Source organism: Orcinus orca, chromosome 1 (genome assembly GCF_937001465.1).
Source record: "Orcinus orca chromosome 1, mOrcOrc1.1, whole genome shotgun sequence".
NCBI lineage: Eukaryota > Metazoa > Chordata > Mammalia > Artiodactyla > Delphinidae > Orcinus > Orcinus orca.
In genome coordinates this window covers 18,073,829-18,091,584 of record NC_064559.1, presented here as the reverse complement: position 1 = coordinate 18,091,584, position 17,756 = coordinate 18,073,829, and the positions used below count along the sequence as shown (strand labels likewise).

Below are 17,756 nucleotides of genomic sequence, written 5' to 3'. Positions count from 1 at the left end.
AGAGGTTGCTCCCTATTTTAGTACATTTCAGTTCTCATGTAAAGACCAATTTATTCTCATAATTCTTAACCCTTACTGCATAGGTAATACCCTTGAGGGAAATACTCCTTCAGCAGAACTTGACTTTTAGAGAATTCCAGAATGGAAGAAAACAGAGTATGCTCTGATAACCAAAGTGAAAGGCAACACTACATGTATTATTCCAATTACAAAATTTGCATTTTGGGGGACCGGGGGAATGATTTGTATTTGTAACTCACACATATTTTCACTTGTGCAAACAAGACACAGGAGCTGATTTGGTCCTGAGTGTCCATTTACACCACATGCACATGAGTTTTTGCTGTGCCACGGTTCATGTTAGTAAGTGAATTAGGCGGTGGAAGTGTCACAGCTTTTAATAAACAAACAAAATAAAAATAATTCCCTTTAAGTTGATATTTCTTTTCTTCTAACGTTTCACTAGAAAGCTACAATGACTATAATTTTGCTGCCTCAGAATTTACAACTGGGTCTAGCAAATCCCTGAAGAAGAAAGAAGTTAAGGCAAGGGGTAAAACTGACATATTAGAATGCAACAACGGGCCATTGTCAATATGCCAACCTGAATTAGCAAGAGCGATTGCTTTGAGGGTGACAAATTCTTCTTTCTCCAGCTTCATGCTCTTGTATTTCTTTACCAGCTGCAGGATAGCATTATTTAGGTCAAGAAGGCCTGCTAATTTAGACTGGTCTTCATCCATTATATAATCGTCTGCATAGACAAGTTCATCCTCAAAGGAAAGAGATCGGTACACGACACCGAGGATCAAAATTTCCATCCAAGCACTCTGCAGAAGGCTCATCTGGTCCGCCAGGGACAGCGTGGAGAAGCCTGCATGGGAAGATGGGCAGATCGAGTTACTTTAAAGCCGTCATTTCATAATACAACGCTAGTTTCATACGGTAGTCATCTTCTGCATCGGTGCTCAAAATTATGCTGAGCTTTGATTAGCCACTCTTAAAATTTCCCCTGATCATTTTGCCAATGGCAAAGTAAAAGTCACAAACCAGCTTCAACTTGTTGGCATTGTCTCAAGGTCTTATAGACACAGCTGAGAGGAATATAATAGAAAAGAAGTAGTTTTGTTTCTTTCACTTGAGAAGGAACTACCTTGTAATGTTGAAATATACTTGATTTCTAGGGGAAGTCTTCATGACTGTCTTACAGGAAGTCAAACTTTCAACTACCTCATCTCTAAAAACTACTACTGATAAACACCATGAAAGTAAAAAAACAAAAGCCCCAAATAAAGGAAAACAAACAATGTAGGCCACACAGCAGAGTGCAGTTTGGAACCGTTTCTCTGTAACAGTCACAAGCACAGTGAGTATGGAGTATGCTTACACCCAAAAGAGCCTTCTTAACTGGGTATTTTGCCCCCCTGATATCTAGCACGAATTCCTTTTTTAAATGGTGATTATTGGTATAAAAGAGGGTAGAATCTTTTGTAGCCTGGCCTCCTCAGCAAATAGAGAAGCCACAATTTATTCTTGATATTAAGATCCAGTTATTAACAAAAGTTAAATATGGAGGCAACAAGGTGTGATGGACAGAATATGAGCAGAACCTGATCCTGAACTTAAATGCTGGCTCCACTGAGCTACTGGCTGTTTCACCTCAAGCAAGACAATTTCCTTGTACCTTAATTTTTGTTTTGGGGAAATATAAAAGAAAACCCAGCAAAACACTAATATATAATATGCGTTCCATAAGTGTAGCTGTATGATATATTATTTTTATCTGAAATACCTGGATGACTGCTTCAATCCTTTACAAAAATCTGGTCTGCATTGATGCATAGATGTCTAAAGTCCCTTCTGAACTCAAGAAAACACAAGCAAAAAAAAAAAAAAAAAAAAAAATTAAAAAGAAAATGTGGTTCAAGAGGGAAAGATGAAGTAGTACAATTAAACTTACTTAGGAGTAAAGATATATATTTAAATTTTAGAGGAATTAGACCCAGACTCTAAAAGGAAGTCTTAGTGGAGAAACCCGATGATCAACCACATACTTTTCCTAAAAAAAGAAATGGTTCTTAAAACTTCACTTTCATTTCCAAGGTTATGCTCAGGAATTCCAAGGGTGACCAACCATCTCTGTGGTTTTTGAGGACAATGGGACCATGATTTAAGGTCCTGCTACCAATAATTCTACAGAAGGAAGGAAATATTAATAATGCAACTTGTGATATTAGCAACTACAGCACGGTAAAGAAAAGGAAATGATTTCCTGGCCCGCTGGAGAAAACTAGTGGTTTGTCATTTGGCACCATTAACTACAAGTGTTTAATAAAATCATCAAGAGGGATTAAGTCAAGCTTTTCTTAAGGGGTTTTAGGGCCTGTGTAAAAAGCATTTCTTTCATTTTTTTATCAAGCCGCTTACATGTTACTTAACTGATCTTCTTTTAGACTGGCTATGTCTTTTTTTCCATTCTTTTTTTTTTTTTTATCATTGCAATGTGAGGTTACATTAATAAACATCCTCTTGGCATTAGAGATGTAACAACTTTTAACAGGGATTCAAAAGAGAAGAATAATGATCTAATCTGAGTAGGTGCGGTTCCATTTGCTCTTGAGGTTGTTTTACAACAAACAAACCAAAAAACAAACAATATTGCTCTTTTTTTCTCTTCCCCCATCGCAAGAAAAAGACGTCATGCAAATTCAAATATCTAAGCTAAGAAAAGGGACGGAGTAGGAATTTCTTTTGTAAATGAAGCAGACGAAAACATAATCATCTAGAAAGTTCTGAGCAGAAAGGGATGGGTATTTTCCATTTGCCTTCGTTTCCTTGTTCCTTTTCCTGCTCCCAAGCAGCAGTTTTTCTGCAGCAGCAGATGGACAGAGCGCATAGCCTGCAGCACCTTCCTGTGACAGCCCTATTCTCCCTCCCAGACACTGCTGTTAGTAAATAGATTTACACATTCTCCAATCTCCACACATCTTTCTGCCGAATAATTAAAAGCAGGATGATTAGTTTATTGAGTGGAAGGAGGAACTTTTTTATTGAGGTCCATCCACGATTTTATCAGGGCCAGCACTTTTACGGCTGTCAGGAGGATGCAGGCCTCCAATTTTTCTTATCTGCCTGATTAATACAAACGCTGTTTCAGGACGCATTAATTAACAGATACAAATCTACGTTCTCATGGAAGGATCAATACGGAGAAGAAAAGAGGCATCAATGTGAATTTAGTGCTGATGATGGAGAAGGCGCACTATCGACATTTACGCACACGGAAACTTTAAAGTTGCACGGGGTCCCCTTTGTCCCTGTGATTTACAAATGAACAATTTTTCAGCCATAACAATGTTTCACACATTTCTTGGGGGTTTAATTAAGCAAAAACAATAACATTTCATTTTTTTAGGTTGATCTTGCAGTTTGATTCTTCTAGGTGGATGGCTCTGTGTGTGTGTGAGAGAGTGAGTGTATGTAAACCAAACTTTTCCTTTCAATTCTTAATGAAATAAAAAGAAGGAAAAGGGTAAAGAAAAGGATCTCCTTTTGGGGGGGCAGGTTGGGGAGCACATAAAGATGGATATAGCACAAAAGGTCTGTTGGATTGCCTCAAATCTATTTCAAGCTGATTAGAGGAGGTATAATTTTTGCAAAACCATAGGGAAAAGAAGACAACCCATGCTTTACACAATATAAAAAAGTCTGGCCTTTTTTATCTCTTCTTGGTCTAGAAATAGCTGGATTCCAACAGTTTAACCCTTTCCTCCCAAACCTCTGCAATCTAGAAACTGTCACAAAGAGCTGTCCGGCCCAAATGCCTGGATAACAGCCTTGTTTAAACAGCCTTGTTATGAGCTAGCTGTGTTCACCTGAGCACTAAGGAGGCTGAATACCTAATCGAGATGATATTTTAATTCCTCAAAAAATTTCTCCCTGGCCTTGAGGAGGGCTAGTTCTATTTTACATTCATAAAGACACGTGGATAAAATGATAACTTTACCAGTAGTCCTGAGCAAAGTATAACAACCTAAGTGACCAAGATCTAGATGAAAATGTATATTTTAATAAACTGAGTCTAAGGAATTTTCTAAAAACACTATGGCTCCATTGGCACACGCATGCTTGCATCCAAATGATAATTACTTGCTTGTGCTTTTACTGGGCATTTAGTGGTGTTTTATAGCTCTTGGGCTACAAGTTCGAGGTCCTCAGCATCTATAACCTTTAGCTATCTTCGGAGAGAAACCTCCTTCCGAAGTGAAATAAAACATGCTTTGCAGTGGTGTCATTGGAACTTCATGTTTTGTACATCCCAGGATCTTAATCTTTGGTGTGTGACAGGTTATAGTTTTAAATGTTCAGCCATATTACAGCTTTTTAAAATACACTGGTATCATGGTACCTTTTTTCTTCCCCAGCTCCAGCCCATTCCATGCATATCGCTGGCAACCCTGATCTCTCTTCATCTCCATCCTAGGATCAGTGCCCTTTAACGTATCTCAGGCATTCTGCAGGCAGAACGACTCGCTACCTTAACCCACAGTTAAATAGCGTGTTTATCTGCAATACAGTGTGCTCCAAATAAAGCAGACGACACTGGGGCATAACATCATTTGGAAGGATTGGAAAGCTTCTCAAGAGGCAGGTACCCCTGAGTAATAGGCTGGAAGAAACCATGCTTTGTGCCAATCCCCTTTCCTTCTTCTACTGGAAACTTCGGAGGTTGACAGTGGTGCTACGGCACTTGTCAACCGCTTTTATTTATTTATTTTTTCTTAGCCCAGCAAACGGATGCACTTTGCCGTCAACTTACAAAAAAGGCTAAGCATTTGAAAGTGTGAAGGGCAAAAAATATCTGACGGCTAGTCTTCAAAAATACACTTTCATTTCAGAAAGCATAAATGTTTATTTCCTGAACAGAGTGTTGACAGAAATAGGCTGCCGTGAAGGCATTTGGGTTTAACCCCTGCTAGGCATTTTCTTCTCAGCTGCTTCCTTGAAACAGAACAAGGCTTTTAAATCTTCAGGGTGTCTGTTAATATCACTTAATCATGGCATTGATTTGCCCGCCCACAGTTTTTTGAACTGTAGGGTCTCTGTTCCACCAAAAATGGACACTTTTCAGCAAATAGCATAGCATGCTAAAATTATAATTCTGTCATAATGACTCACTGAGATGACAAACGAAGTTCGCTGAGAGAAGCTGACTGAGCAACATGGCGTCAGCTAGATGCTTCTTCTCCCATATAAATAAACCTAGTGTAGACAGGAACTAGGGGAGAAGAGATAACAATAGCACGAAAATTTGGTCTTAGTTATCAATAAATGCACAGATGCATAAGCCTTGTTAGTGATAAACTTTCTCTTTTTAAGTCAGCCGCTCTTCTCAAATAGCAGGAGACATATCATTTGTTCTATGATTCACAAAACACACAGCTCTGGGGCTTGTAAAATATATATAAATTAAGACCTTTTTTCTCTTTTTTTTTTTTTTCATAGAGATGGACTTCACGGACTAGAACTCAGTAGAGGCTAGAGGCAAGCAACTACAGATGGTCCAGTGCCAAAGTGAAAGCTGGAATATCCACCTGGATCTACCGGCAGCATTTTCTTTAAACATTTTCTTTATGAAAGATGATAATAATTATCTCTATTATATTATAATATCTCTTTATTATATTAGTACCTAAGCATTAGATACAATACATACAATGCTACCCTTTGAACCTTTATCCTGTTAGCCTGACCCAGATATTAATAATTGAGATTCAATAACAATTGGTTTGGGTGACATGTAAGAATAACTGACAAAAACGGGATCACTCCTTTCTTCCCAATTTGATCATTTGTTTTAACATTTGTGGATTCCGTAAGATAGCTGTTTCTTTACTTCTGTTTTCATACTCCAAGTGGGGTTCACAGAGATTTTATGGAGCCATTATTTTAAAATAGTGGCTTCATGGGACAAATGTGAAAATCTGAAAGACAGAACCCAGATTCAAAAATTATTCTATATCTATGTGGGAGAACTGATGACCATCTATATACAGTTTAGTATAAGATCTGGATAGTTGCGATAAACTAAAGAAGGAGAGAGTAGAATTGGACGGGTAGCACCCACCTGTCCAGGGCACAATTATCACTGTTCACCGAGCTTACAGCTTTGACCGGCCACTGACCACTCATGCTGATTATGTGAACAGTCAAATAAGTTTGCAAGGGCACCGAGATTGAAAACACGCCCCCCTACCCCCATGGCACTGATGAAATGCTTTCTTTCGTAAGAAACAATTGTTTCTTATTTCCCAGTCCAGCTTGCTAGAAACATTAAAAGTGTAACAGCAGCTAAGGAAAAATATTCCCAGGTGGCAGCATAGAAAAGCCTCAAAATGATGATAGGAATTTTTTGTTGGTTTGTTTTTGTGAGTGGGCAGTTTTAAACAACTGCCAAGCTTCTTTGAAAAAAGGACCAGAGAGAGGGCAGAAGGATGCAAAATAAGAATACAGAGAACATCTACAGGGAGGGTACAGCTTCTCTTTGCAAGTCCCACTTACCTACCCTCTCTGAATGCCTACAGAGGAGCAAATAATTTCCTCAGTCTTTCCCAAACTCCTTCTGACCTGGCCTCAACTTTACTTCTCTCCTTTCATCTAAACCAAGAAGAAAGACAAATTGTTGGGGAGCATGGAGGCGAGGATGGAGAAGCTGCTTTCAAGGAGGGACATCTAATAGCTTTCTTTACCTACAAGCTTTTTTTTTTTTTTTTTTGTACTAGTTGAAAACAAGAAAGTTCTGCCTGGAAAACTCTCCTTTTTGATGTGACTTAAATTTGTTTGGCCATGAAGAAAAAAGGAAGGCAGCACCATATAATATAGGACTCTTAAAACAAAAATCTTATAAAAGGGTATTGTCAGTTTCACTTAGGGATTAGATAGATACAGAGGAGGGAAAAGCATCATTCTGAAGCAACACTTCTGATTTGGAAGAAAAAGAAACTGTGCTTGAATCTGCCTTGCTTTCCCCAGTGGGACTGGTCAAGAAATATCATCATCGTGCATTACAGGGCATGGACCAGTTGTCCAAGGAAAATCAGTCCAGCCTGGGCACCAGATGTGCAGGCACCATCCTCTTCAGGAAATTCCCAAGGAGTCTTTATCAAATTGGGTCTAATTCTTGATGTAAAAGTCAAACCTCCAAAATAAACACAAATCGACTCTGTCTTGAACTTTGGGGATCTGTAAGGCTGACAGACATTTCCACAGACTTTTGAAGAGTATGTAGGAGACTTATAATGTCAAATACCCAAAAGCTAAGGGTTTACTGCTGTGGAGTGATAGATGAGGGAAGAGGCTGGTGTGGGGAGCAGAGACCTTGAGGTCGGGGGATCTGGGTTATGGTTCTACCCTCGCTACGACCAACGGTGTTAACTTGGTCCCTGCTGTAAGCGGACTTGTGGCCCTCCAAAAGCTGTTGGAATCCTAACTCCCAGGACTGTGAATGTGACCTTATTTGGAAACAGGGTCTTTGTAGATGATCAAGTTAAGATGAGGTCATTAGAGTGGGTCCTAATCTAACCCGACTGTAACTTCATAAAAAGGGCGAAATTTAGACTCAGAGACAGACACAAACAGAGGGAAAACAATGTGAAGATACACAGGATGAACACCATCTACAAGCCAAGGGATGCTGGAGGCTACCCGAAGCTAGAAGAGAGGGGTGGAACAGATCCTTCCTCATGGCGCTCATAAGGAACCGACCCTCCAGACACCTTGATCTCAGACTTCCAGCCTCCAGACACCTTGATCTCAGACTTCCAGCCTCCAGAACTGGAAGACAACTGTGAGACAGTTGCTTCACCCATCCAGTTTGTGGTAAACAAATACAGCAAACAAATACAGACCCACAGCTGACTCTTCATCTGTCAAATGTGAAATGTGGACCAAACATCTCTGAAGGATCTTCCAGCTCCAATACCGTCTGACTCAGAATAACGAACTGAGAGCTACTTACATGAAGCACGAGGCTGTGCGGGTATCGGTGAGCACTTCCCACGAACATCACTGCGTTGGGAGTAAGTCAACCTAGCACGGGGTGCCACCTCTGCTACCAACTAATCATGTGACTCAACTTCTCCAATTCCTGCTTTCTCATCTGTAAAATGCGAAGGTGGCAAAAATCTTCCAAAAGTTTGGGTCTAGCCCTACGTTATTTAGGTTTCCAAGGGTTCCACTGTAACCACTGATATTTAGTGCCTCTATGATAAGTAAAGCACTGTGCTCAGAACCATGAGATGATACAATGCCTGCCCTCTATAACTTTACAGTTTAGTAAAAGTACATTAAAGCACAATGAGGAGAAGTAGGTAGGCGCCATAAAGAATGATCAAAGTGAATGTAAATGCAGAGGAGGAAAGATGGGTGTTTGGTTGGACACATCCTCCCAAATGTACCCAACACTTTCTCTTCTTTTCTTCCTCCATGGTTTTGAGTTGGGCCCCCATCTTCTCTTTTGGGATACAGGGACACCAAAATCCTTATGTCTGGTGTTTCCTTTTTCCATCCTACCTGTGGCTATTCAAGCGTTCTTTCAAATATGAAATCTAATTATGCTATTCGCTGATCAAAACACTTTACTGGCTTCCACATCTGAAGGACAAAACTGAAACTCTCTGGCACAATATGAAATGTCTTTCACTACGTGGCCCTTCTCTCCCTTTCCTGCCATACTTCCTGAAAAATCCTCCCCTGGGAAGTCCTCCGTAGACGGCTTAACACCTTGAAAATTGAGCCCATTTTCCCAACCCCAATGAGAAACCCCACAACTTCACTACTTCCCAGATTAACAGCATCACCATCCACCAGCTGCCTCACTCCTAGCCTTTCAGGGATCTGTCACCAAGTTTTCTCTTTTTGTAGTTCCGACATCAAGTGCACACATTTCTTTCCATCCCTACCGTCCTTACCAGTGTTCCTGTGTAGCATCCAGGGGCACTGACAGTTGTAAGTTGTAAACAGGATAGTGGAGCTCAAGGTAAAGACATCAGCAAGTAAAGGAGTGGGTGTGACGATGTGCTGCCTAACAGGTATATCTGTATCCTTCTCAGTGCGTTCCATGATCTCTGAGCTCTTAACAGTGGAGACCTCCTCTTCTTTGCTCCCTGCTATATCCCCAGCACCTCCATCACTGCCTGCCACATAGCATGTGCTTAATAAACATGTGCCCAAGGAATGAATGGAGAGAAAATTCCTTAACAACTCACGGACTGGCTTTCAACAAGAATGGAAGGCTAGCGATAATATTCCAGAGAAATAAAAATTCCAGATACCAGGTCCCTCTCCCTCTCCACAAAAATATTTGAATGCTTAACAAGACAACTGCCTAATGTGTTTTCATAATTCAGCAAGTGTTTATTAAGGCACCGGTTATACAAGAAGCTCTGCTTACCAGTGCCTATACAGTATATAGGATTTTCTCTGGAGCCACTTAAACTCTGGTAAAGTCCTGCCTAAATTTCTCAACCTCAGCCAGTTCTTTTTTAATTTGTAACTAAAGTTGACATTTTAATCATATGGCCTAACTACTTCCTCCTATATTTACAAGCAACTATTCATAACAGATTCTGTGATGATGTCATGACTTTTTTCTTTTATTATTTACAGGTATCTGTAATTAATTTCTCTGCTTTACCTTAGTTGTATAATTATTTTGACAACGTGTAAATTTATTATCCGGAGCTAGTATTTTAATCCTCTGAAATCCTAACTTAGGTCAGGAACGAAAGAAAAAGCTCACTGCTTCTTTCTACTTGAGGGAATAAAAATCTGTATGTCTACAGTTTTTACATAAATTCTTAGGAGACTCCAAATCTAGCTTTGGTAAAGTCCAAGTAACTGATAAAGACACTTTCTACACTTAAAAAAAAAAAAAAAGGCAAGCAGATTGAGAAATCCTGTATTTTTTTTTAATCATTATGGGTTTCCTCTTCCTAAATCAAAAACAGCAAAGAAAAGGCAATGCAATAAAAATGCATTCACATGCGGCATCTCCCTTTCAGTCCACTTTAGAACAATGGGTTCTCACTAAGTAAATACTCACTTGTCAGAGGTATCTGCAACATGACAGCCATTGGACAGCAACGAGGGAGCGAGATGGCTTCCCATTTTAAAGCAGCAAATTAGACATTTACAGGGCTTCCCTGGTGGCGCAGTGGTTGAGAATCCGCCTGACAATGCAGGGGACACGGGTTCGAGCCCTGGTCCGGGAAGATCCCACATGCCGTGGAGCAACTAGGCCCGTGAGCCACGACTACTGAGCCTGCGCGCGTCTGGAGCCTGTGCTCCACAACAAGAGAGGCCGCGACAGTGAGAGGCCCGCGCACCGCGATGAAGAGTGGCCCCTGCTTGCCACAACTAGAGAAAGCCCTCGCGCAGAAACGAAGCCCCAACACAGCCATAAATAAATATAAAAATAAATAAATAAAAATGTTACCATTCTTTAAAAAAAAAAAAAAGACATTTACAAACAGCGAAGATGGTACTTGTTGGTTATAACCTTTCACTGTGTCTGTACAAGTAGGTGCTAATGTAATTTAAATGCCATTTAGACGTGTTTCAGGTTTATCAAACTGGTTTGTATAGCCATTCTTATGTAATAATTTTGAAGGGGAACCGTTTCCACCTGCTGTAGGAACAAGAATAGCTAGAACCAGCCCTGTGCAAATATCTGGGCAAGTGAAGGAAGATCATTTACGTTAAGAAAAATCAAGTTGGACCTTGAGGAAATCAAGCAGAAATCAAGCAAATATTTTTAATAAGTCAGGTAGTCCGTTCACATTATTTCTGTGTGGACTTTGTTTTACCATTTTTTGTACGTAGCTATTTAGCTGCGAGTTTGGATTAATGGGCACACAAATTATGTCCCTTGGAGACCAAAATTCTTCATTTAGAATAGAAATATGGGAGGAAACGCAAGATGAATTTTGGTAACATAAATTTTCAGATCAAAATATATGTTTTCTTCACCATCCAAAGTTTTAATAAACTAACAAATAAGTTATTAATAAAGTATGTCATTTGTCAGAGTTTAGCAAGAGAGAGATGTGCCTCTAATCCTGTTTAGAATTGTTGGAAAAACAATCCCAACTATAATTTGGGGTTAACTTTTTTTGTTAAACAACACATTATTGGCATTTTTACTTTCCTTTATAATTTCTAATATTTGATGTTTAATCTGTGTTTCTGACCCCCAAATATAGTTTAAATTAAAAAGAAATTTTTGTGAGTTTTTCTTTTGCCCACATGGAATGTAATAACTTTTTTAAAAAGATGAACTGCTTCTCGTGGGAACATTCAACCATTAAAGGAAATCTATAAATAGCAACTTAGCCATGGCTACTTTGTTTTGTTATTTGTGACATAACATAATATTCTTCTATTGAAGAATCTAAAAGCATATTCCACATATTGAATAAAATAGGAGTAAACTGTTACAGTAGATAAATATATATTTATATACATTAAATAACTCAGTTTTATATACATATATATATATATACACACACTATATACATATAAAACTACACAGAGTTCATATATATATGAATGAGTTAATAAAATGAAAAAATGAGAAGGGAAGGAGAAATGGTCAACCCACCCTAATCGGATTTTGAATTAAATGCTGCCTATCTAAGAAAGGTAAGTGTTCAAAGTTTCTCCCAATGCACCTGCTTGCATAAATGAAGGCAGAGTTGCTGCCTTATGGCTCAGGGTATTTAGTCAAAGGAGTCTTTTTGTTACCTTTTTCCCATTTGTGAAGGCCACACCTACACACACGTGAAGGCACAGAATGATGGTGGCATTGTGAAAAACTGGGTGATTTCCTGAGCTCACCTAAAAATTTGCAAATTTTATTTCAGCTACCAAATTATAAAAGAATAGAGTTGTGATCATCTTGTGTGCTTTCACTTAAAGGACCAAGAATTGATTCTCTCTGGGATCTCTACGAGAAAATCACTTCTAATTTCTATATTAATTTTATACAACGTGCCCTCAAATCTTTTCAAATATACCTAATTAGTCCCTTGATATAGAAACACAAATTCCAACAAGAGCCCTAATTATGAGAGACTTGCTGTTTGTGGAATTAACATTAATTTCTCCACTTTTCTCACGTTTACTACCTACAAGTGAAGCAGAAAAAAAGGAAAAAAAAAGAAAATCCTTCAGGTGTGCTTTTCTTGATTTTCCCCAAGTAGAAAGATACTACAACTCAGTGTCTCCAACATATGCCCTGGCAGGAAGAGAGGCAGGAAAAAAAAAAAAAAAAAACCAGACCCAGGAGGTCTTCTGCATAAACGCAAGTTAAAGGATTTACAGCTCAGGCCATTAAAAACAAAGTGTCATATGTATTGATGAACGCACTTAGAAGAAATATGTTCTCCATGAGATGCATGCCACAGATGTGAAATTACAGCACCCTGACCCTGAAACTCCACATTCAAATAGTATTAGAAATCCTCACTATCTATGCTTAAAGACCTGGGCATAATTTGTGCTCTGGACAGCATGGAAAAACAGCAACTCTGAATTTCTAGCCCTGAGAGTTCGGTTTAAAGTCAGGCTCTCACAATATTTTTCTCTGGGGCTAATGAAGATCTGTTTACAAATATTTACTCCCAAGTTCACGGCTGGTGTTTGCCGGCTCAAGCCGAGCTGAGTCATTACGGCTTTGGTACAGGATCCACTGGGGAGGCTACCAGTTATCTTCTCATTGACAACAGAGGCAACCCCTTCGATTCCTCTCTGCCTCCCCTTCTTCCTCTCTACACTGCCTGCCCCCCCGATTTGGATAACTGGCCAAGTTAAAAAGAAACGAAAAACGTGAAACAACACAGCTCTTGGAATTTCTCAACCACATGAATGCAGAATCGTTATCAGTCGTGAAATGCTGCCTGTCCTATTTACCACGGATACACAAACCAAACCTGCAAACCTGCACCTCCTATAATAACTCTTTCGAGACACTCTTCCATTCAAAAGTAGAATGGAGGAGGGAGATGTAGCTGCCGTAAAAGGCTCTCACATTGTCATTCCTCTCCTCCCGAAATGAACGAGAGCACCCACCGCACAGCCTCCCAGTCTCCCTGCTTTGATCTGTTGGGAAGGATATTTATCTTTGTATTCACTATCTCACCTCTCCTCTTTGCTGTGACCAATCCCTTTCATGTCACTGAGATCCTGCAAATAGATCCAGGAAATCCTAGAAATTCCTGTATGAGGTTGATTCAAGGAAATAAGCAAAGGGTTATTAAATAAGAGTTACCATCCGGGGATGAACCTTGTTGGAAGTTGCACCGTTTCCTAACTCCATTTGAGTAGCATTAAGGCTACCTCTGCAGGCAGAGACTCTTAAACGTCTGCAACAGTCCAAAATGAAAGAGGGGGAAAAAAAAAAAGGAAGAAAAAAAGCTGCCTGATTCTAATACACCTAATTAGCCATCGGCAGACTCTTAATTGCATACATTAGGATGATTCCATAGTGGAGATTAATTCTAAATATACCCAAGCAGCTGGTTAAGATGCCATGGATTACAGTGTGGACTGTACTTTTCCACTTAATTAGATATCAAAATTAAGCAGCAACAAGCATTTTGACATAACGGGGATCGAGCCGCTGCTTGGGATCCCAGAGCTGCACTAAAATGACCGCTAAACAGAGCCGCACAGATGGAGAGATATTAAATGCCACACTGGAAAGTAATTTCAAATAATAAAATATCAATATTTACATTTTAATTACCCCTACTGAGAGCCGCTCTGTCATTTTCACTATTGCCGACGCAGCAAGGGGTAGTGAAATGACATTGCAGCTCTGGCTGCAATGACTATTTTGTTTCCATTAAAGAATGACAAGTGTTTTAGAGGCAGTGACACTCGGTGTGTGAACAAGAATGACAGCAGATCAGAAAATTCCTATTAAGGGACTAAATGCCTCAACAAGAGAATTGACTCTGAGCCACAGCTCTTCCTTGAAGCACATAATCCCTTCCAAATTTTCTGCTGAAAGTTTATTATTGGGGATGCCCAAGGGAAGTTTTAGTCTCCCATGAAATATTTAGATCGGAAAACGTTATATGATGATTGCCAATTTAAAAACAATAATACTTGACGTGAACAAATATCCAGGAGTTCTGTGTAAATCACAAAGATGTTGGGGGTTTCTTTGTAAAATTTTCTGTCATTGAAATTGACAATACCATTGATCACATTTCCTTGGAACGTATCTATTTCCTATCAAATACATGGATGAAAGCTTGGGATATGGCTTAGAAACATCATAATAAAAATGCTGGGCTTATTCGCCCTGGGTTTTCATTAGTATTTGGTTGTAGGCAGCCATCTCGATCACAGTTTTCTTAACATGGAAAATAAAGTAAAAACGGGTCACAATTTGTATGGGTAAACGCATACCCCTGTGCATGGATGGTACATATTTTTCTTTAGCTTTTATTATTATTTAAAAATGGCAAAGTCCTAGCGGCTCTTAGAGACCCTCCCCAAATTTAATTACTCTTTATGGGGTGCAAAGATGAGATTATGGAAAAAAAAATAAAAGGTATATATGAGATGTGACATGCTGCATTCACAGGATAATAAATGAAAACAGTAAGCTCTTCCTTTGGGGATGACTGTCAAAACTGTAGAGCTCTTGTAAGAATTTTAATGCCTCAGGATATGAGAGAGTGTATAAGAGAAACTCCTTGGTCACTACAGCAGGCAGTTAACTGACCCCCTATCTCAGAGCCTGCGTTTATTTAATGTGTAGAGATGAACAACCATAAATGTGATGAATGGCTATAGCGGGAGCCTGAATAGAATTCTTCAAAGAAGAGAAAAGGGAAGTTGGGGAGTGATATAGGCCCTTAGCCCTCTTCTACTCCCAATCCTTTTAAAATACCAGTTTTGAAGTTGGAATAAAAACTTGATAACAGGCATGGTAGACTAATGCCAATTCTCTAACTAGGAGATGTGCCTGGGAAAGTATTTCTTAAGCATCCCTAATGCTTTTAGGACAAGACAGATCCCCATTTCTCAGCTACCAGCACCTTTTAATTTCTGAAAGAGCCACGGTTGAAAATCTTAATTAATTGTTCCATACTGCTTCAGGATCATTATGCAATGTAATAAAGGCCGTGTAATTATGAAATTTTACAGCCATTACCAAGGCTGATGGCTCGTATTTCATCCTCAGCTGGACCCGATGGCTTTTAGGCACTCGGCTCCCCTTTGATGAACTACAGACAGATCTATCAGGCCCAAACAATATCCAGGCGAGGCAGCTATAATAGCTACCTACAGATGAAGCCATAGATAAAGATAAACTATAAATCTACACACACAAATGCAGGCACGTTGCCTGGGGATGACAGAGAGAGGATGAGACACTTGGGAAAGGCAGGCGCTTCCACGAAGGTGGCCTCCTGCGCTTCTCCTGCATTCACTCCAGAATGGGTTGGATTTCATAAAAGACAGTGAAACCCAAGTGTACATCTCCTTTATTATCTGTATCTTGAAAGAAAATGAGAGAAGGCAGGGGTGTGAGAGTGTATCCATGAGCATTGTACTTACCGTCTTATTTAAAGGGCAGAAGCTACTCATATATGCTAACGTCCATTTCAGTGGTGGAAAAACAAAAGGCTAGATATTTAGCATTCTTTTTTTTTTTTTTGCCCGAATATAGCACTAATACAGCAATTCAAAATAAGCACACTACAACAAATCAGAGTGTAGCTCATGAGTATCTCTTTTAGAGATATGAACACACTGAAAGGCAGACGGGGAAGATATAATTATATTCATGTATAACTAAAACTTCTGCAGCTCCAAAGTGTTTTTCATTTTGGCATGTAATAATCCATATAGCCATAAAACTATGGTCTGCTTTATGTATCAGTATTTCCAACATCTCTTTTTTGTGAATTACGCATTTATGTAGTTCCTTGTAAACAACAAGTTAAATGGAAAAGGTCCACCGAGGAGGTTCATTCGACAACCGTAAGGGCTACACTCCAGGGAGCATCGAGTTCAACTCTGCCTTTGGGATACGGCGGCGACTTCCGTCCTTACGATGGCATCAGCTTCATGCTGGCTCTTTTCATGAATATGACCAGACAGCCAGTCTGTAACATATCCAGGGAGGAAAAAAAGCCCATCGAGGGTCAGTCCAACTCGTGCTGCAAGCTACAATGGTGGACCATCTCGGGCAAGAAAGAAAAGTAGAAGGATGTACCTAGGGTGGTTTTGAGATTGAAAACTGACAGCCGGGTAGGGTGTATGTGTACAGAAGAGGGCTGGTGCACATAAAAAAGGATGTAAGCTAGGTTTAAGTGGCATTATTAAGTCTCTGGAAAGCACAGCTTGAAACTGTTCACTAGAAGTATGGATTAAGAGTGAGAAAAACTGGTTTCAGTACAATCTCATCTATTAACTAGCTGTGTAACCTTGAGCTAGTCACTGAATTGCTGTTTCCTTATCCCAAACAAAGTTCATTGACCAGATGATCTAGTCTACTGTACACTCCAGATTGGACATTCCATTATTTTTGATGTTCTTTGTTTGGGGGCAGAAAAAGTTATGGACCTAAAACATCCCTTCCATATACAAATGGTTGGTCTCCCTGCCTGAATTCCTTTCTAGGCTTGACTGTATTTTATTTTGCCAACGTGATCTCACCTCCCTTTTTTTTTTTTTTTTTTTTTTGAGAAATAGAGAACGTTGGGTATAGATACCCTTGACCTACTTCTCCTTCTCATCTGTACGAGGACCAATTCCTAACACCTTCCTGCTTGTCTCTAAAGAAAAGAGATTGCTCCTTCTTCCCAAGGAAGGAATTTAGTCCGTTCTGCCCCTCTCCTCCTCCCTGAAATGTTCCGCATACCCTCTGGCACTTGTAACACATTTTTCTCTTGGTCTTCCTGCCTTGTTTCAAGTCAAGCCTTTCCACGTGATACTTTCCATAATTCTGTTTGGCTTTTCCTCTTTTCCCTCTACCTGCTCTCCATTTCTATGGGTGTAACAAGCCTGGAATACCAGCATACACTTCTCCCAAAAGAGCTAGACTTTTATAGATCCAACTCCTTGCAGCCATCCCCATTGAAATACACCACAGGCAACTCACCTCAAAATATCTACAACTGACCTCATTCCCTGCCCCCTCTAATTTATCCCAATGGATTCCCTAGAGCATCCCCATCAAATACTCAACAAGATATAATCAAAGTTTTGGAGCGATATTTGACTCTTCTCCTATGTCCAACTGTTCCTATGAAATGTCTTTGGGTTCCACCTCTTATTTCCAGTCCTACTGCCTAATCTCACCCTTCATTATCTTCCCCCTGAACTGAACTCGTGGTTTCCCTGACTCAAATCTCACCCCTTCTACATCTACATTCAGCAGGGATCATCTCTTCTCTGCTCTTATGATTTCTCTCTGTGAGGTTCATGGAATCCTTCCTAGTCAGGGCTCAATTTACCATTCTTTATTTCTTGTTAAGAATGATGGTGAAGATAAAAATCTGTAAAATTTATTCAGGACTTACTATGTGCCAGGCATTATGCTAAATACTTCCATTTATGGAGTGCCCAGGCATTAGGGATTCAACAAAAGACAAAGTACTTGTCCTCTGGGGGTTTACATTCAGGAGGGCAGGGGGTGAGAAAATAAATAAAAATACAACAGGTGGTAAAACAGT

The 17,756-nt window shown here is 39.6% G+C and overlaps 1 protein-coding gene across 4 annotated transcripts in view; it reads right to left on the bottom strand.

Annotated features, from left to right (window-relative positions):
- Positions 1-17,756, bottom strand: part of ESRRG (estrogen related receptor gamma) — a 598,949-nt gene that overhangs the window by 13,229 nt on the left and 567,964 nt on the right. For all 4 annotated transcript variants that reach the window (XM_033430465.2, XM_049712394.1, XM_049712389.1 and 1 more), the window contains one exon: positions 605-874. In XM_033430465.2, the coding sequence (XP_033286356.1) occupies positions 605-874 (270 nt within the window). The remainder of the gene's footprint in view (positions 1-604; positions 875-17,756) is intronic.